The 20,438-nt window shown below is 37.4% G+C and overlaps 1 protein-coding gene across 2 annotated transcripts in view; it reads left to right on the plus strand.

Annotated features, from left to right (window-relative positions):
- Window positions 1-297: 297 nt before the first annotated feature.
- The window catches only part of COG2 (component of oligomeric golgi complex 2), a 71,313-nt gene continuing 51,172 nt past the window's right edge, over window positions 298-20,438 (plus strand). The window contains exons 1-5 of one of the 2 annotated variants that reach the window (XM_036756553.1): window positions 298-555; window positions 10,586-10,747; window positions 12,152-12,217; window positions 17,281-17,361; window positions 19,197-19,300. In XM_036756553.1, the coding sequence (XP_036612448.1) occupies window positions 484-555; window positions 10,586-10,747; window positions 12,152-12,217; window positions 17,281-17,361; window positions 19,197-19,300 (485 nt within the window). In that variant the 5' untranslated portion in view covers window positions 298-483. The remainder of the gene's footprint in view (window positions 556-10,585; window positions 10,748-12,151; window positions 12,218-17,280; window positions 17,362-19,196; window positions 19,301-20,438) is intronic. The other variant, XM_036756554.1, reaches the window with a different exon arrangement.

Genomic DNA, 20,438 nt, shown 5'->3' on the forward strand with positions numbered 1-20,438 from the left:
TATGATGCTGGGGTAGATGATGTCTGGCTTCCAGTACCTACGTTTAAACATCCAACTTCTTTCTTGAAATCAATGGAGAAGGTAATGTGATAGGGAAGTGTGACGACTCCTAGACCTATGTCCTCCCGGGGTCTTCTTTCCTCCCCGGGTCTTCTTTCCTCCCCCTCCTTTGGGTTTAGGTTAAGGAAGGGACTGGTTTCCAGCTCAGCCTCCGGGCTGCAGGGCGGCCCTCCTCCCTCCAGGGGGCAGCACTTCACCTCTGGAAGATGACATCAGAGTCATTCGTGTCCCTCCGGGCGGCGAGCGGAAGCAGACCTACCCTCTGGCCCGCGGGTCCAATCGTTGGCCGCGGCGCAGGCGTTGCCGCGTTGGCGGAAGTGGTGGCCCTGCCTCTTGTCTCCTGTCTCCGGCCCTTCACCAAGCTCTTACCTGCCTTGACCCCGGCTGCTGGGGTTCGGCCGAAGCGGGGCTGCGCAGGGCGGGATGGAGAAGAGGAGGATGAACCTGCCCAAGGGGCCGGATACGCTGTGCTTCGACAAGGACGAGTTCATGAAGGTGCGGGCGCGCCGGGCTGGGGGCGCCGCTTCTCCCCGGGCCCAACTACCCCTCCCCTCCACGGGGCCCCGGGCCCTGGACTCCGGTCCCGCCGGGTCGGGCACTGTTACGGAGCGGCTCTGCCGAGGCTGCTGCTGTGTCTGCCACCCCCAGCCCGGGTCCGAGCGCGACCCACCTGTTTATGTGGACTGGGGGCGGGGCAATAGACCAAAACTTCTAAAAGTCGGTGGAACCACCGAGGACTCGGGCTTGTTACCCTAGCCTTCAGGGCTCTCCTCACTCAGGTTGGATCATTCCATGTGGGATGAGTTAGAGCTACAGTTAGCTCGGAGTGGAGTCCTGGTCAGGTTGGGGTTAGAGCAGACCAGGGCTTCCTCGCCTTGCTTGGCTCGTGGACCCCTTCGGCAATCTGGGGAAGTCTATAGATACCTTTTCAGAGTGATGTCTTTAAATGCATTAAATGAAATAGCCTGTCAGTAAACACTGTGTGCCAGGCTCTGTTCTAAGTGCTTGTGATACAGAGGTCAATAACAGCAGTTGTATGCAAACAATTATAATTTATACAGACAGAAGAAAAGCACAAAATTTAAGGGGACCTAGAATGGCTTCTTGCAGAAGGTGGGGTTTTAGCCGAAATTTGAAGGAAACAAAAAGGCGGAGAGGAGGAGGAAGAGAAATCCAAGCAGGTGGGATGGTCGGTGAAAATGCCTGGAATCGGGACATGGAGTGTCTTGTTCAAGGAACAGCAAGGAAGCTAGTGTCACTGGATCGTATGGTACACTTCGGGCAAGGAGACTGTAAAGGGTGGAGATTAGGGGACAGTTTATAAAGAGCTTTGAACGCCAAACAGGATTTTATATTGAATCCTGGAGGTAATGGGAGCCCCTGGAATTCAATTTGGGACGTGAAGTGGTCAGACCTGCACTTTAGGAAGATCATTTTAGCATCTGAGTGGGACTGAAGTGAGATGGACAGAAGTGGGGAAGAGATTTGTGGCAAGGATACCAAACTTCAGGCTGTTGAATCAATCCAGTTTTGAAGCAATGAGGGACCGCACCTGGGTGGTGACAGTATGAGAGGACAATATGTAAGAGATGGTACTAAAGTAAAATTGACTGGCTTTGACAAGAGGTTGGATATGGGTGGTGAGAGAGAAGGAGGAGTTGAGAATGATACTTGGGTTGCAAGCCTGGGGGACTGGGAAGGTGTGTGTATGTGTGTATATATATATATATATATATATATATATATATATATATATATATATATACACATATGTGTGTGTGTGTGTGTGTGTAGCATTAAAAAGGAACATATATTGAAATAAAGATGTATTATTTTTCCCATTCAAATTCATGGGTCCTCTGAAATCTGTGTTTCCCAGAACCCTTGGAGTAGGTTGTCTCTGAGGTCCCATCTTCCTCTGAGATTTTATTATAATCTAGTCCATTCTCTTGCTAGTGGTATGAATTTCCTTTGTGACATCCTTGAAGTGGCAGTGTTTTGTTGTGGATAGAATTCTGGCCCCAAAGATGGGAAGACCTAGGTTCATATCCTGGCTTTGACACATACTGGCTTTGTGACCCTGGCCAAGTTGCTTACAGTCTCAGTGTCCTAGGCCGGTGGCATCAGACTTGAATAGAAATGGATCACTGTTGACTGCATAGTGACTTAGAAAACTGCAAATTAACATTGTCTCTGTCATATTTTTACAGTCTAATAGAGGAACATATTTTCCAAATATTTAATATATTATTTTAATCTGTATTTTAATGCCTCTACTTCCTCTACTCTCACGCTTTTCTGAACTTTTACATTCTGACCTTGAATCTCATCACTCAATTGAAATTAATTCCTGCAAAGTTCCCAAATGTCCAATCTAATGACCTTTTCTCAGTCCTCATCCTTCTTGACCTTTCTATAGCACTTGACACTGTTAACCACCATCTCTTCTTTGGAGTTTTTTGATGTTGCTCTCCCTTGGTTCTCTGACTGCACTTTCTGGATTCATTATCTATATTGTGATCCTATTAACAGTAGTTGTATCCCCTGATTCTGTCCCGGGCCCTCTTTTCTCACTACAGTCTCAGCTCCTATAGCTGCTCTCTCTACACATGATTTCCAGATCTAGGTGGTACAATGGATAGAGTGCTGGGCCTGGTCTTAGGGAGACCTGAATTCAAATCTGGCCTCAGACCCTAGCTGTGTGACACAGGGCAAGTCACTTAATGTCTGTCTGCCTCATTTCCTCAACCTTAAAATGGGGATCATAATAGGACCTGAATCTCAGGGTTTTTGTGAGAATCAAATCTGATATTTGTAAAGAACTATACATAGTTCCTGGCACATTAGGTCTTATAAAACTGCTGTTATTACTATCATTATTTTCTGTATATGCAGTTTGTCTCTCTCCTGAGCTTCAGCCTCGTTATCACCAACATCCTATTGGACATATGAAATTGAATGTCGAATATACTTCTTAAAACTCAACATCTCTAAAACAAAAATCACCCTCAAACCCTCCAATACACCCAAATTCAGTTTCTCTCAAGAAACGAAATTTTTTCTTTTAGTCTGCGATTTATAACCTCTCTGTTATCCTTGATTCCTCACCCTCCCTCACCCTACACATCCATTTGCCAAATTATTCTATTTCTACTTCCCAAACTTTTCTCCCATCTGATGCCTTCTTTCTACTCAGCCACTGCCTTAGCTGAGGCCCTCATTCCCTCTTGCCTGAACTACTGCAGTGCCCAATTAATTAGCCTGCTTTCCCTTCTCCAATCCCGGTCCTTTACGGAGCAACCCAAGTGACTTTCCTAAAGCACCCGTTCAGCCTTGTCACTCTCCTACTCAGTAAACTCCAGGGACTTCCATTTGTCTTTAGACTAAAATATGTAACTCTTCTGTTTTGTTTTTAAAGCCCTTTATGATGTAGGTACAATGTATCTTTCCAAATTTGTTTGTGTAAACAGCACTTTCCTTCTTTCAATCTATTGTATAGCCAAACTGCCTCTCTGTTTCTCCCATCTTTGTAGTGGCCATCACCCCTACTTGGTTTGCACTTCTTCCTCACAGGTGCCTCATAGAATCCCTCACTTCCTTCAGTATGCAGCTCAAGCAGCACCACTCTGAAACTTTTCCTGTTCTTCTCCCTTTCCCTCCCCTCCACTGCCAACTGTTATTCACCTTCTTCCTTAACTACCTGGTATTTATTCTTAGTTATTCTGTATATGTTATATATGTATATTCTGTCTCCCTCTGTAGCATGTAAACTTCTTTGAGAGGAGGAATTGTTTTATTTTTTTCTTTGTATCCCCCAGCACCAAGCACAGCTCCTGGCACACGTAGCAGGTGCTCAATAAATTCTTATTGATTGATTGGTAATATTTCTGTTCCTTTGGGTCATACAGAATAAATTATACCTTTTTCAGGATCAGTTCAATTCAAACATTTATTAGGAACCTACTAACTCAAGTAGCATTCTAGGTGCTACAGATAGAAAAGCAACAGTGAAATACTTTTACTGAGAGAACACATACATGTGAATGCAAGGTAAAATTCTAAGAGGATCAGACCAATGAGTAATAATGTGAGAATCACAGAGGAGGTGGCCTCTGATTTGAGTCTTGAAGGAAAAGGAAGATTCTAAAGTGGAAAAGTGAGTCAGAAATGCATTCCAGGCCTGGGCACAGTTTGGGTGAAGTCAGGGAGAGGGAAAATGAAATGCTCTCCTGGGGTCTGACCAAGAAAGAGCCAAAGTGTTGATAATTAAGTGTGACGTTACTTTATTCTTGTGAAGTCCTCACTTTTAAAGTGAAATTAGATTGCAAAATATAAATTTTAAATATTTTAATTAACTGGCCTTGTAGCATAACTTATTTTCCTAAAACTCTCAAATAAAAAGTAAACTACTAATCCTACAAAAATACCAGATCTTAAATTAAGGAACAAATAACTATATGAATAAGGTATTATGTCAGCTAGGTTATTCTGCCAGAGTTGGAACACTGTGAAAGAGTTCCTAATAATGTTTTATCTCTAAAGCTAAATTGAGAAACTCAAATGAGCACCCGATACCTTGCAACATGGTAGGCACTCAGTTTGTTGACTGAATAACATAACTATTTTTCTAATAAATGCCTTCTTGGATTTTTAATGATAGTAATATAAAATTGTACCAAACTCAGGAAATATAGATTATTTATAAATGTAACTGTCCTTTATTTTTTATCTGTTAAGGTCTTTTCAAATCATGTTTTTAAACTATTTGATAATAGAATAATCTGGTCTTGCAGTGGGTTTTGGAAGCTTTGAGTTTTTCATTTGTGAAGACTGCCCAAGTTACGGAACATAATTTTTGTTTTGTTTTATTTTTTGTTTGTTTTTATCTAGAAAATGAAAATCAGTGCATCTTATACTCTCAAAGTGAAAGGAGGCATATGTATTCATTGTCTGACTGTTAAAAAAAAAGTTCTACAGCAGTTATAGGAAGGGGCTAATTATGAGAACATTGTTTAGTCTTGAGAGCAAATCTGGCATATCTCTCCACCTCCCAGCTCCCTTCATTTTACAAATGAGAAATTGAATGACCTACCCAAGGTCTCTCTAAATCCAGTGCTCATTACACTACACTATACTGCCAGTTCTGATCTGGCTTTTATACTACTGTGCTATTGTATTAAGTAATGGTTGTCTTTTTGAAGGCAGCATAGTTTAATCAATAGTCCTATCTTGAAAAAAAAGCTAAAGCAGAGTTTGATGGCAGTAAGTGAAAAATAACATTTAGGACTAGAGAAATGATACTCCTACTGTCTTCTGTCCTGGTCATACTGCATTTGGAGTATTATGTTCTGTTCTGCAAGGTGTATTTTAGGAAGGACATTGATAAATTAGAGAGTATCCATATGATACTTGTTATAGTGTGAATTGAGGACAACCATGATGTAAGATTTCAGTTGATATCATAGGAAAAAAGCAATTGAAGGAATTTGAAATGTTTAAATTGAAAAGACAAGACATTTCCCCTAAGCAAAACTATTGTCTTCATGTATTTGAGGGGCTGCCACATAGAAGAGATATTGGGTGTCTTCTGCTTGGCCCCAGGCAGCAGGACCAGAAGCAATGTTAGTTGAAGAGGTAATTTCATGCTTGATATAAATTCCTAAGAGTCAGACTTCTCCCTCTCCCTCATGACAAACACTTGCTCCTCACCTCTACCTCATAGAATCCTTTCTTCTTTTTAAGATACAGATGAAGTAATACCTTCTATATGAGGCTTTACTCTGTGTCTGCAAATGCTAATGCTTTCTGTCTCAAACCACTTCATATTTAAATATTTTGTATTTTTTAATATTTAATCTCTTTATATTTATTATGTCTATGCTTATATTTGCTTACTGTATTCCTCACTACAATATAAACTCTTTGGGAGTAAGGCTTCTTTCTTTCTATTGTACTTGTATTTCCCTTGAAGTCTTAGTTTAGAAAAAGCACTGATGAGTAACATAAAAAAGGAGCATTGACTTATTAAATAAAAGCTACTATCCCAAAATCTAGGAGTTGCAATTCCAAATATCCTGGAAGAAGAGTCCTCTCTACAACATACCTGACAGAGTCATCCAACCTTTGCCATTAAGCATTTGTTAAGCAACTACTATATGCCAAAAAAGACAATCCCTGCCCATAAGGAGCTTGCAGCCTAGTAGGGGACACAACATGCAAACAATTATATGTAAACAAGATTTATACCAGATAAAATGGAAGTATTCCCAGAGAGAAGACAGTAAGATTAATGAAGACTGGGAAGGGCTTCTTGCAGAACTCTGACATGGTAGTACACATGGTAGGTCTCCTTGTGAACGTTGTAAGGTTTAGAGAGATTGCATCATCAGTGCTTTTTCTAGTGTACCAAATAAATTACCTAAAAGAGATTTTAAAAATACATATTTCTGTGCCTGAATATGCTGTTTGTTTTGAAAACTCTTCAAATTCAACTCAGCAAACAGTTAATGGATATCTACTATGTGTCTGTAAGGTTAATAGGAATAAGATCTTCCCTACCCATCCATAAGCCTCATGTGAAGCCCATTAAGGGAAGCTTGCTTGCTTGTAGGAAGGCTTACACACCTTTTGCTAATTTCTAATTAGACACTCAGTCAGGAGGATTGTGATGCCTTCTGGCTCTGAGCCTATTAGCTGAAAGAGTATATATTCTGAGAGGTGAGCTTTTGCCTTGGGGTCTTGCTAACAAGAAGGATCTTGTGATTCCCTGGTCAAGACTGAGTGGCCATATGTTCAGAGCTCCCCGACTGCTCAGAGGTAAAGGCTGTCTCCATCCAGTGGTGTATCTAAAGTATATAGTAATATTGCTTTGATTCAGGCAGTTAAGCGCCCTGTCTGTTGGTCTTTATTTCTCTGCTCTGTATTTTCTGTTTGTATTTTATGTAAGTAAAGAAGATTGTTGACCCCTGATACAGCTATCTTTCCTAGTAAAGCAGATAAAAGAACCTGCACTAGCAACCATCCTTGGGTATGCTGATATGCTTGCCATCACAGTGTCCTATGCTGTGTAGTCTCTGAGGATAGCAAAATTAAAACAACATGGTCTGCCATCAAGGAACTTGTAATTTAATGGGAGGCATAGAATACATACATAAGATAGTAGTTACTTGGTAGGTTGTGATGAGATCAGGGTGAGATCCAGATAAAATATTCTAGGAAAATATGAGGGATAGATCATTTTTAGCTGGGGGAATCTGAGGAGGCCTCATGCAAGGGGTGGCATTCAGGCAACTCTTTAAAGGAAAGTTATTTCTACAGGTAGTGCATATAAGAACAAGGAGATAGGTTCAGATTAGTTCCAGGCATGGGAGACAGCTTGAAAGCAGGGCCAGAAGGACAATAATTGGACAATAATTTTGAAAAGGAAGCTTAGAGCCAGATTGTTGAGGACCTTAAATGCTAGCCAGAGGAGTTTATATTTTATCTTATGGGGAATCAGCACAGATTTTTGAGCATGAAGCTTCTGTGTCTTAAAAATATTGTTTTAGCATCTGCGTGAAATATGGATCACAGAGGGGGAGAGACCAGAGGCAGTGAAGCCAGAGAGGACACTGATAAAATAGTGAGAGGTGATTGAGGGCTTGAAGTTGTGTAGTGGCATTTTGTGTGGAGAGTAATATTGTAGACATAGAATTAGCAGACTTGGAGGCAGCTTGAATGTTAGGAATGAAGGAGATAGAAGAATCAAAAGTGCTATAAAATTTTGAGTCTGGGTGATTGGGAGCATAGCGATAATATGAATGGAAATGGGGAATTTAGAGGGAAGAAGTGTTTTAAAGAAGACAAGTTCCTTTGAGTTTGAGGCACTTCTGGACATCTTAGTGCAGATGTGTGACTGGAACTTGGGCAAAATTAAGGCTGAATGAACATAATTCCTACCTATATACATACATAGATTCACATCTATCTTTGTGCACATAAATGTACACACATACATGTGTGCCTAGAGATGATAGACTGAACTCTTTTAAGTATATGAGATCACCAAAAAAGAGAATATGTACTTCAAGTTGTTGGTAAAAAATGTTGAAAAACACAGAAGTAGAATGAGAAGAAATGATGTCTTGGGACCTAAAAGAGAACAGATAGAAGAGGGGGAAAGAGCAATAAAAGTACCAGTTATGAATTGTTGTTAATTATTGCTTGTCTCTATGTAGTTCATTTTAACCTATGGCTTCCAGGCTTTGAGAAATGACTTCTGTAAGTCCTTTGAAAGGGCTTAGATATTTGACTTAGAAGCTAACTAGTCCTCTATTTAAATTCCTCATAACCTTTCAGAAAGCATTTTTAGGATACAAAGGATGACTCTATGCCTCAGTTTCCCCTTGGGGAATTTTGCTACCAACCTCACAGTTTTGAAAATAAAATAGTATTTGTGAAAGTACCTTAGAACACTAAAGTATGTAGCAAATCATTTTCATACATTTTTATATTATGTGGAAATTTTACTTTTCTTAATTGTGGACATCCATAATAAGTTCTTGTTGGTTTATTGATTTTATCAGCACCTTTCTTCAGAGGAGATAAAAAATGCTTTACATGAAAATTGTAAGGGAGGTCAAAGTTCCATTAGATTTTGGCCTAGTGTACCAAGTTCTGACCATATGTAAGGCTTTGCTCCAATTCCAGCTGAAAGGTCTTCCTCTTTTGTCTTCCTTCTAAATCCTATCTGTCCATTAAGGCCTAACTCAGACTCTATCTTCATTATGAAGACTTTCCTAACTTCCCTAGTCCTCCTCTGAACTTACCTGAAACTATCCGAACTTATTGTATTTATCTGTCATTAATTTTATGCATTTTGTAATCTTTTATTATCTTTATATATGAGTATATAACATATTTCAGGCAGCTAGGTGGTAGAGCAGATAAAGTGTTGGACGTGGAGTCAGGAAGACTCAACTTCCTGAGTTCAAATCTGGCCTCAGACACATACTAGCTGTGTGACCCTGGGCAGGTCACTTAACCCTGTTGGCCTCAGTTTCTTCATCTGTTTAAAAAAAACAGCTGGAGAAGGAAATAGCAAACTATAGTATCTTTGCCAAGAAAACTCCAAATGGGGTCACAAATAGTTAGGCATAACTGAAACAACTAAACAACAACATAATATATATCTGTGCTGTATATTTACACATTTACTGTGTCTACATACACATATGTTAACTATGTATGTAAGGATAGAGTGTTTATATAAAGGCCTAGAAAGTAAGGACAGTGGATCATCATCATCATCATCATCATTGTTATTACTAATATTATTATAGTTGAGTCTCCACATCTTGCCTAGGCTTGAAGTACAGGGGCCTAAATCCCATTACTTATTTGCAGGGGAGCCTTGATCCGCTGTTTCCAGACCTGGCCAGTTCATTACTCCTTAAGCAATATAGTGGCCCTTGGTATTGTGAGTTTGCCATATTGATGTGAAACGTAGTGTGGAAGCCTGATTGGCTTAGCCCACTGTAGCTTATTAAAGGAGTCAGTAAATGAGCTTTGTAATTTACCAAAGGCAGTCTAGCCCACTTTCCTTCTATTTAATTCTAGGCCCAAATTGTTGTTTATTTGTGTTCTCTGTCCAAAATCTTTATACTAATCTATTTAACTCCTCCTTTACAGATGGAGCTCCTATGTGGACCAAGCTCTTTTGAGTTTTTTACACTCTAGCCCAAAAAATTACTTTAAAAACTGCTTCTAAGAAGTTTATTTACCTAACTTAGAATTTTTATTATAGCTGTGAACATTTTATTTCCTCCTGTTTTTACTGTTCCTGTTTTGCAAAGTGATCCCAGGTCAATGTTCTAAATATAATGACTTAGGTCTTGGGGCATGCCAGTTATGAGCCATATAGTGTTAACTAAAAATCAGTTAAATACTTGGAAATTGTGTTCACCAGATAATAACCATTAGTGTACTACTATTTATGGTATTTGAAATTTATATTGAAATCCTAGAACTGTGGTAATTTTGCCCTGTCTCCTTATCTTACTGATAAGGAAACTGAGTCACAGAGAAGGTAACTGACTAACGGTGGAGCTGAGAGTAGAAACCTTTCCTTCTGATTTCTTAGGTTATTGTTCTTTTTACTTAATTATGAAGCATTATAGCCGGTTGACAATAGCACTCCCTATGGATGAGTGAAAATAAGATGTCTTTCAAGTTTCTACCAGAGAGCACAGTGTAATTCTTTCCCATGTGAAGGCATATTTATTTTAGTAATAAAGACATTTGCAGAATTTAAGCAACAATAGAGGGTGCTCTTGTTTAATGCAGCCTCATCTTGAATTCTGCAGAAAGTTAATGTCTCTGCCATTTATATTGTTGATAGTCCTGTTAATTGATTTTTCCCTAGAGCTATATAACTTGCCACAAAAATAGGTATTTTCTTCTGTGTTGTTTATGTTAATATTTTCTTTTTTGAATGTTAGAAATTATTGTAAATATTGTATCTTGGGTTTTTTTTTTTGTTTTTCAGGATGACTTTGATGTTGATCATTTTGTGTCTGACTGTAGGAAACGGGTCCAGTTGGAAGAGCTTAGAGATGATCTGGAACTCTATTATAAACTTCTCAAAACAGCCATGGTAGAACTCATTAATAAGGATTATGCAGACTTTGTCAACCTTTCAACAAACTTAGTAAGCATTCAAGCTGGGTATTTATATAGTTTTTAATGTTCTTATCCAAGTGATTTTACATTTGAAAATTTCCATTCTAGCTTTTATCCTTGATGGATTTTAGAAGTTTGAAGCAGCTAATTAACAGAGAAGCTAAAGTTTGTTAAACATTTTAATTTCTTTTCTTTCTTTTTTTTTAACTTAGGCATTTAAAACACATTTTTCTTTAAGTTGGTTCCTATATTGGTCTATCTTTTTCAGTTAGCTCTAAATAGAAGTTAGCACTTTATTAAATGGCAATAATATAATGCTTGTGACTATTTGGGGGAAATTTTCCATTTATTAAAGTAAAAACTTTAGTGACTCAGTCAAATTAAAAGACCAGTCTGAAATAGTAAAAAGTGAAAATATAGGTTATTTTAAAAGAAATTTGCCATGGTTTAATTTCTTTGCAAGTATAAATGCTAAATTGGAATTAGGCTAAGGCAATATTTACCATTAAATATCCTTAGGAGACTTGCTCTAAATAATTTATATAATTAGCCTCAGGAAGCTATAGTATGTAAATGGAAAGGTTCAAAAGCTTGAGGATATAATATTTGAATAGTTCTCCTTTCTTTTTAGAATTTTAATTTGCTTTGTAAGCTCTTCCTTTATTGATAATGCAAAAGTATAAACCAGCTTAGCTTTTTTGGAATTCTAGAGATAATTCAAATTAGTAATTACTCTCTTTGGTTGTTGGAAATTTACATCTTAAAGTACCAATAGGTTGAGCTGAACTCTTCAAGTGATTTTTCTACTGTATTCTATTTCCAAGTACCTTGTGGTGCTTTTTTTCTTTTTGTCTCCCCAGAGCTTATACAAGCCTCGGTATATAATAAGTACTTAGTAAATTGATAAGTTTCTCCAGGTTGCTTAGAGTTTTCTTGAATGTTCAAGGAATATGATAAGAATATGTTTTGGTTATTGATTATCGTAAGTAAATAATAGACGTACATTTCTTTCCAATTGCTCTTCAAGTTAATTTCATTTCCTTTCATTCCTGTCTTTTCCTCCCCCTGTTCCCTTTTCCCCCACTCAGTTTTCATCTGTCTTCACTTCTCTCTCTCTATTGGGTGCTCTGTCTCTGTCTCTCTTTTTAGCTCTCTGATTTTTGAAGCTTCATACAAAAACAATTTTTATTATATTCCTATATAGTTTATGATGGAAGACATATTCAGAGACAATAGTTAGAAAATTAAATTTCTGTTAGTTTGATTGCTTGTTGCAGCATTATATAGTAGTAGAAAAGGATGAATTGACAATTGACAATTGAATATAGATGTCAGCATAACTGAATATAAATCTAGTGTTATTTTCTTGTTGATGTTCATCATAACTGTCACTCCTGATAATGTGTATTTATTAACAAAATTTCCCTTTTAGGTTGGCATGGACAAAGCCCTCAACCAGCTCTCTGTGCCTTTGGGGCAGTTACGAGAAGAGGTTATGGTGGGTACAAAATAATGAGTCATGTACTATATTTTAAAACATGGAATGCTTATTATTTGTAGAGAAAATAATTGGTTGAATTACTATAGCTTCAACCAGAAATGAAATGATGTATTGTTTTACATATGAAATGATTTCACAAATTTTTTAAATTTTTGATTTTACGAAAAAGATGAAAGCAACAGATTTTGTGAACGAAAGTGAAGGAGCCTAAAAAAACCCTTTCTAATTGTTTCATAGGTGAAGTATATACAAATAATTGTCCATATATTTTGTTACTAATTCATTTCATATAGGCCACTGAGCATTAAGGTATGTTGAATCAGTAAGGGGTAGAAGACTTTCCTTATCGTGCTTTTTTTCCTTCTTAGATTTGTGGGGGGTATTTTGGGGTTAATTTGATCGTATAGAGCCCTTTGTGTTATAGGTTGTTTGAAATGGGAATCTACTTTTTAAAATCATTAGGTCCTTTAGTAGGTATGAAGACATCATATAATCAGATTTACTTAAATTGGTAGTCGTCATCTTTTCCCTGAGTAGTGAATTTTGCTTTTCTAAAAGTCTTATGATTGTTGAAGCTACTGATGGAACGATTGGACATACTGATATCCAAAATTCTTCCCTCCCCCTGAGAATCTGCCAAAGCATTCTAATATCAAAAGGGAGTGGCATATTGAAGACACCTAAGGATCCTAAAACTCATGGCAGTATAAAAACATGTCATTATTAGAACAATACCAATCCTGAAAGAAGATTCTGTGAAAGAAGATTTCGTTTCCGAAAATGCTTAAATTTATCATTTTTACTTAGTTTTGTCTTGCTTATATGTTGCTGTTGAATTGGTTTGTGTTAATATCAAATGTGTCAAAACCTTTTTTTTTTTTTCAGGCCAGATTTTTGGTCTGTGTAGTTAAGTTCTTAAATATAATTAAAGTGTGTGCCATTTTAATCTTGACTGCAAACTAAGTTTCGTGACAAAGTCTTCCCCGTTCTTTATAAAAAGACCCTCACTCATCCTCTCAAACTGTCACTCTTTTTCTCTCTTCCCTTTCACAGCTAAACTGCTAGGAAAAAAATTGTCTACACTTGTCTCTTCTTCTTCTCCTCATACATTTTTCAGCCCTTTTTAATTTGGCTTCCAATCTCATCATTCAGCTGAGATGGTTTTCTTCAGGGTTACCAGTTATCTCTTAATTGCCATATCTTCTCCTTGATAGTCTCATCTCCTTAGGTTTTCATGATACTAGTCTCTCCTTGTTCTCTAACCTATCTTACTGCTCCTTCTCCATCACCAGATCTTCATCAGATGATGCCTCCTAAGGGCAGGTATCACCAAAGGCTTTGTCTTGCTTGGGCCTATTTTCCTCTTCCTCCGTGCTATTTTCCTTGGTGACCTCATCATCTTCCCCTTCAATTAACATGTGATCTGATTCTCAGATCTACTTATATCCAACGCCACCCCATCTCTAGACCTCCAGTCTTGTGTTTCAGACTTGATGTTCCATACACATCTTAAACTCAGCGTGTCCAGAATTGACATTGAGTTCATTACCTTTCCCCCCAAGCCTTTTCCTCTTCCTAATCTGTTATTGTCAAGGTTAGCACCATCTTCCCACTTTCGCAGGCTTGCAACCTAGTTGTCATCCTTAATTTCTCACTCTCTCTCACCACCCACATACAATCTGTTGCCAAGGACTGTTGATTTTACCTTCTTAACATCTGTCATGTATGTCCGTTTCTTTGCTCTAACACTGTGACCACCCTGGTGCAAGCTGTCCTCCTGATAACCTGGATTATCGCAATAGCCTGACAGTTGGTCTCCCTGCTGCAAGTGTCTCCCCATTTCAGTCTATACTCCACTCGTTTGCCATAAGTATCTTCTTAAAGTGCAGGTTTGACCATGTCATCCCCCAGCCCCACTCCCAGTAAATTTCAGTAGTGCCCTATCACCTCCATGGTCAAATATAAAATCCTCTGTTTGACTTTTAAAGCTTGTCCCTTTCCTACTTTTCTAATTTTCTTATACTCTACATCACCTTTCCCTCCCCTCTGTGTATTCTGTGATCCAGTGTAGTGACACAGGCTTCTTTGCTGTTCCTTAAACAAAACATTCTATCTCTTGATTCTAGGCATTTTCCCTGGCTTTCTCTCATGCCTATAATTTTCGGTGTCCCTGACTTCATGCAAGTGCCAGCTAAGAGCTAAAATAGAACCTTCAGCTAAAGGCCTTTCCCAATCCCCCATAGTGTTGATGCCTTTCCTCTGTTGATTATCTTCAATTTATCCTGTAGATAATTTGTTTCTACATAATTATTTGCTTATTGTCTCCACCATTAGACTATGAACTCCTGGAAGGCAGGGACTCATTTGGGAGGGGAGGTTGAGGGGGAAGTGATGGCCTTTCATTGTATCCCCAGCTCTTTTTGCACTGTGCCTGGTTCATAGTAGGCACTCAATAAATGCTTGTTTACTTGGTGACACATCTGCTGCCCCTTTTTAAGTCCTTATCTTTTTTGACCTGTCTTCCTGGATATACTCTTCTACCTGTCTCTCTATGCCCCTCCTATCCTATACTTTTGAAGTTAATTTTTTTGTACCCAAGTACAGGATTTTACATTTATCCCTGTTAAATTTCATTTTCTGAGATTTAGTGCTCTAAGCCTGTCAAGATCTTTTTGAATCCTGACTTTGTCATCCACTGTATCATCCTTCCAAAAATTTGTCATGTACTGACTTTATTTACATACTATCTATACATTTAAGTTATTGATGAAGCAGCACAGGACCAAGGATAGATCCTTGGAAAGCTCTGCTGGAGACCCCTCACCATGTTGCTATTAAACACATTAACAATGATTCTTTGAGTCTAGCTCTGAATCCATCTGATCGTATTATTGTTCAACTCATGTCTCTTCACATTTTCCACAAGAGTATTGTGAGATAATTTATCAAAGGCTCAACTAAAATCTAATTAAACTAAATCCTTATCATCTACTTCATTTACTTAGGAATCCTGTCAAAAAAGGGAATGAAGTTAGTCTGGCATGACTTGTCCTTGATGAATCCATTCTGATTCTTTTTAATCACTGCTTCCTTTTCTAGGTGTTTACCAAGCATCTCTTTAATAAGCTATTAAAAAAAAATGTCCCCAGGAATCAAAGTCAAGCTCATTGGCTAATAGTTTGTAGAGTTTGGTCTCTTTCCTTTTTGAAAGTTGGGACATTTGCCTTCTTCATTCTTGTGATACCTTCTTTTTCCAGTGGCCTTTAAAGCTGTCATTGATAAACTTAGCAGTCATATCTGCCAGTTCTTTCAAGACCTGAAGATGATAGTGCAATAATATTTTTAAATTGCTTAGCAGAAGGCCTTGAACACATCAGGAGCTTAATAAATGCTTGTTCCCTTCCCTTCTCCTCCTTCCTGCTGTCCAGCTCTGATCCCAGTTCGTTATTCATCTGTGCTGTCTCAGATATACATTCTGTTGGACAAGCTCTGTTTGAAATCTGGGAAATAGAATGTCTATGTGATCTTCCTTGTGTGAATAGACAAGCCAAACTTCTTTGAATGATTACAGATCTCTTCTAGAATTTTGTAGTATATTGGAGCATGATGAAGGCAGCACAATGTCTTGAAGAAAAACAGGAATCTCTCACAATTCTCTTTGACCTGACTAATGTTCTAGAAGATTTTAGGCCCTCCTAATCTAATGAAAAATAAAGATGTGAAAGTAGCCAGTAAATCTACCTTCTTTTTAGATGGGAAAATATGAATGTTTTTTGAAATCTCTCATGGTTAGAGGATTGGCCCATTCTCCCATGACTTTAACTATCACCTCTGTATGGCATACTCCCAGATTTATATATCCAGCTTTCATCCTTCACCTGAATTATAGGGTCAAATGTCATATTTTAGAATGTTGAGAAGAGAGTAGTGGGGATAGAGGCAACAAATTAAGTAGTGTTTTTCTAGTTTAGCTGTGAAAGAGCGTTGTAACTTGAGGCATGCCAGGATCAAGTGAAGACATGAGGAAAACGTGGACATGTTTATAGGTAGCAGGGAAGGAGGCAGTAGAAAGGAGAGATTTTGAAGAGAGTGGAAGTTATGATCAGAAAAGGGAATTTCATAGTTGAGGATCACGGAATTAGTACAGTTACGGATGTCAATGGTAGTCCCTGCCAGACTTCCTGCTCATGATGGTGTGGAGGATAAAGGCATTGTTGCTTTCTCTGATGATTTGACAAAACCATCCATAATACTAATCCAACTAACCGTGTTTGCTTTATCTCATACCACTTCTCATGTATTCTCTATGTGCTATTCCCTGAACACGTCCTTGCCTTTCCTGTCTCTTTTTGTTTGTGTTTATGCATAATCTTAGAATGTCCTATTCACCAAATCTTAATCTTTTCATTTTACCCTCCAAATTAAATATCACCTTTTCCACTAATGCTTCACTCACACCCCCAAATTAAATGATCTCTCCTTTATCTAATCTGACTTTATTTTCTTATGTACTTAGATTTTATTTTGTATTTTATTTTCTTTGTATCTGTCCTACTTTCCTCTATTAGAATGTCTATTTATCTTTTTTCTCCCCTTGTCATATATTTTTAGAGCTTTATGTGATTAACATTTGTTGAATAAACAAACTTTTTGTTTTCTTCAAGTGCAGCAATGAAGTCCTTTTGATTCTTTCTTTCATTATTCATTCTAGTTTAGACCATAATTACTTCCCACCAGGATCATCAAAATAATCTCCTAATTCCTTTCCTCCCCAGTCTATTCCACTTATCACCCCTATAGTACTAATTTTCCTAAACTATCATTGTCATCAAAGAGCATCCCTGTCCTATAACTTAAATTACCCTACTATTGCCTATCATATAAATATTCAGTTTTATAAAGTTTATACTGCGTGTTCTCATAGTACTTGGTACAGTCCTGACAGGCTCTCAGCATGTACTTGTGCAACTGAATAAGCAAAAAGCTTCTAATATTATACCTCATTTGTTCCAGCCATGACTTTATTTGTTTTTAACTTATCTTGCTTTCTCTTTTTTAAGAGCCTTAAGTCAACTGTCAGTGAGGGAATTCGGGCAGTTGATGAGCGAATGTCTAAACAAGAGGATATCAGAAGAAAAAAGGTATGGGTAAATATATAAACCACCAATATAAAAAGTCTTTTTAAGAAGAATGATGGTGGAGTATAATCAAAGGAAAAATAGCAAGGAAATATTTTGGCTGTTGGCATGTTATTTTGTTCGTTAACTTATACATCTTGGTTTTAATTTTTTTAAATATAGCAGTCTCTGGCTTCTAATGCTCACTAAGCTTATATTTTCAGGATCTTTCCCCCATATATTATTTCTGTCACGCTTTTTAAAAAAACCTTCATAGGTTTAATCTTACAGTTCCACCAACCTTTTCAAGAGGTCAGATCATAAAATTAGAGAATTTTTGGAAATCCACAAACTTTTTGAAGTAAATAGGTCAAATCATAAAATTAGAGAATTTTTAGAAATCATCTAGTCCAGATGTCAATTTTATATTTAAAAATGTCCAGACTCAGAGATAAGTTCACAAAACCAGTTAATGCAAATCTGGGGCTAAAATAGAACCCAGGCCCCCTCTCAAGCTAATGCTCTTTCTGGTATTAATGATAATAGCCAACAGTTGTACAGGGCTTTGAGTTTTGCAAAATGCTGAGCAACCCTGTGAGCTAAGTATGGCAGATAATATCCAATTTTCGGATAAGAAAACTGACACAGAGATTAAATAACATACCCAAGGAGTCAGGACTATGCTGACTTCTTAATTTTATGGATGAAGAAATGGGATAAGAGATAAGTGAGTCATCTAAAGTTACACAAGTGCAGAGCTAGGAATAGAACTCAAGTCTGCCATCCCAATCTAGTGATCTTTCCAAAGACCACACTATGAGTAATCTTCCACAAAAAACTTTTGTATCAATATAATGTCTATAGCCCTACCATCTGAATGCACATAATGTCATCTTATCATAGAAGGATAGGAGGATTCAGGCCTGGTTAGGACCTGATTTGAAAGTACCTGGGAATTATAGATGTTGTAGGTCTAAAAAGTGTGACATAGTGGGTAAATAACTGCAGAATGATTGCCAAACTTCACTGGTAAAGGGACTTTTTTTCTCATGGGAAGTTCCTTATATCAGTGAAATAACAGAACAGGTCTGGACCCTCCCCAACCACCACTCCCCCATGAAAGAAAAAAAAGGAACACACACACACACACACACACACACTCATAAACTTTCCTGAAGCTGAGAAGAAAACAGACCTCCTTGATGGACTTATCTATCTACTTATTTCTGATCGTTATGTTCTTATTAGCTCTTACCTGTGATACAAAAATCTTTTGTAAAGAAGTGACTGTTTTTACCCATCCCTTCAAAGTATTCTTCTCTGCTTATCTTTACCCTGTTTTAGCTATTTTGAAAGTGCTTAACTATAAAATTATATCTTTTTACTCCCACACGTACATGTAAATGTGGTGGTTATGTTCAGGCTTCTTGGTATATACTTAGTGCATATATGCATAAAGTGAAAGATCTAACAAGAAAATAAGCAAAATTAAAATTTAGGGAGCTCAGAAAAAGTAAGGCAGAGGAAAAAATCATGGTTAGAAAATGGAGTGGGGGAAAGGAGCAAGGATAGAAAATTTGAGTAATAAGGAAGGTCAGCATTTGTTACAATAAGCCTCCTATATTATGCTTTAATAAAGCAAGACATTGTATTTGTTCTAGAAAGTCAATCTTAATATTTCTTCATGTTTTCAGTGACAAATTTTAAGACATAGAAAACTCTTCATAACTTGAAAGTTTTGACTGAACAGACATTACCTTTTAAGTCTTGTCCTGAGTTTAGACCCAGGAAATAAGGTGGCAAAGATAAACTATCATGAAAAGATTTCTTTCTTACTTTTTTTGCTTTATTCTTTACAGATGTGTGTGTTGAGACTTATTCAAGTTATTCGCTCAGTTGAGAAAATTGAAAAAATATTAAATTCCCAAAATTCTAAGGAGACATCTTCGTTAGAAGCAAGCAGGTAAATATGTAAGATAGTCAATTTTTTCAAAATGTACCCATGAAATTTTTAACTATAATATCAATCATAATTAGCTTATCACAATTTTAAAAGTTGTGGCTTACTTAAAAAAGAACAAAATGGACCTACATGAACTTTTAAAAATGCATAATATTAAAAGTCTACGTTTGTGACATTTAGGTGAAATTCTCAGTGTTTTAAAACATACTTACTTGAATTATGTAACATCTATTCATACTTTCTTATCTTCTTATCTATGATGTCAGTTGCTCTGGAGCCATCTAGCCTGAGATGGACTCTTATCTATGAAGTTAATGAGAGAAGAATGAGGGACCTTCTTGGCTGATTTCAGGGGTGAAACCAAAAGCTAGGGTAACTTTACATGGCATACATATCAGTATCTGGTTGGTACCAGGAGAATGGCTTTGGCTTATTCTTTTAAGTGAGAAACCAAAGATCTTATAGAGGTGCTTATGTTTCCCTTACCTTCCCCTTTGAGAGGGATACACTTTTTTCATATATCTTTTTTTATTCTAGGTGAGTTTCTTGAAAACAATAGATTGAGTTGTTTTTTTTTTTTAAATTTTAATTTTTTAATCCCCTCTGTCACTCTTTTTTTGTTTATTGGATTGTTCATTGCTTTCACAAAGTCTTGAGAGTTAGGTTTATATTTTTCTCCATTTGTCTCTAATATTCTTTTTTTCTGAATTAGGATTTTTTTCCTCTCTTTCTTTATAAAAATAGTACTTTGTCTCTTCATTTTTTTTTTTTTGCTTAATCTTCTTTAAAGCAATTCTGTCCCCGTAGGTTCTCATGCTCTCATTTTCAACCCCCAAGTGAAATAGTGTAGAAGGAGAAGAGCACCCAGCATAGAAAACCCTGCGGGATACCCATGCTTAGTGGGTATAATCTGGGTGAAGATCAACAATGAAAGAGCAGTCAGGTAAGATAGGAGAACCAGTAGAACCAGTTTTAAGTAGTGACCCAAAAACCTGGAGAGAAGAGAGTATCAAGGAGAAGGTGGTGATCAAAGCCCACAGAGTGGTCAAGAAAGATGACAACTGAGAAAGGACCATTAAATTTGGCAATCAAGAAATTACTGGTAACTTCAGAGAGATTGTTTTCAGTTGAAGAGGTC

The sequence above is a fragment of the Trichosurus vulpecula genome, chromosome 4 (assembly GCF_011100635.1).
Source record: "Trichosurus vulpecula isolate mTriVul1 chromosome 4, mTriVul1.pri, whole genome shotgun sequence".
In the NCBI taxonomy this organism is placed as follows: Eukaryota; Metazoa; Chordata; class Mammalia; order Diprotodontia; family Phalangeridae; genus Trichosurus; species Trichosurus vulpecula.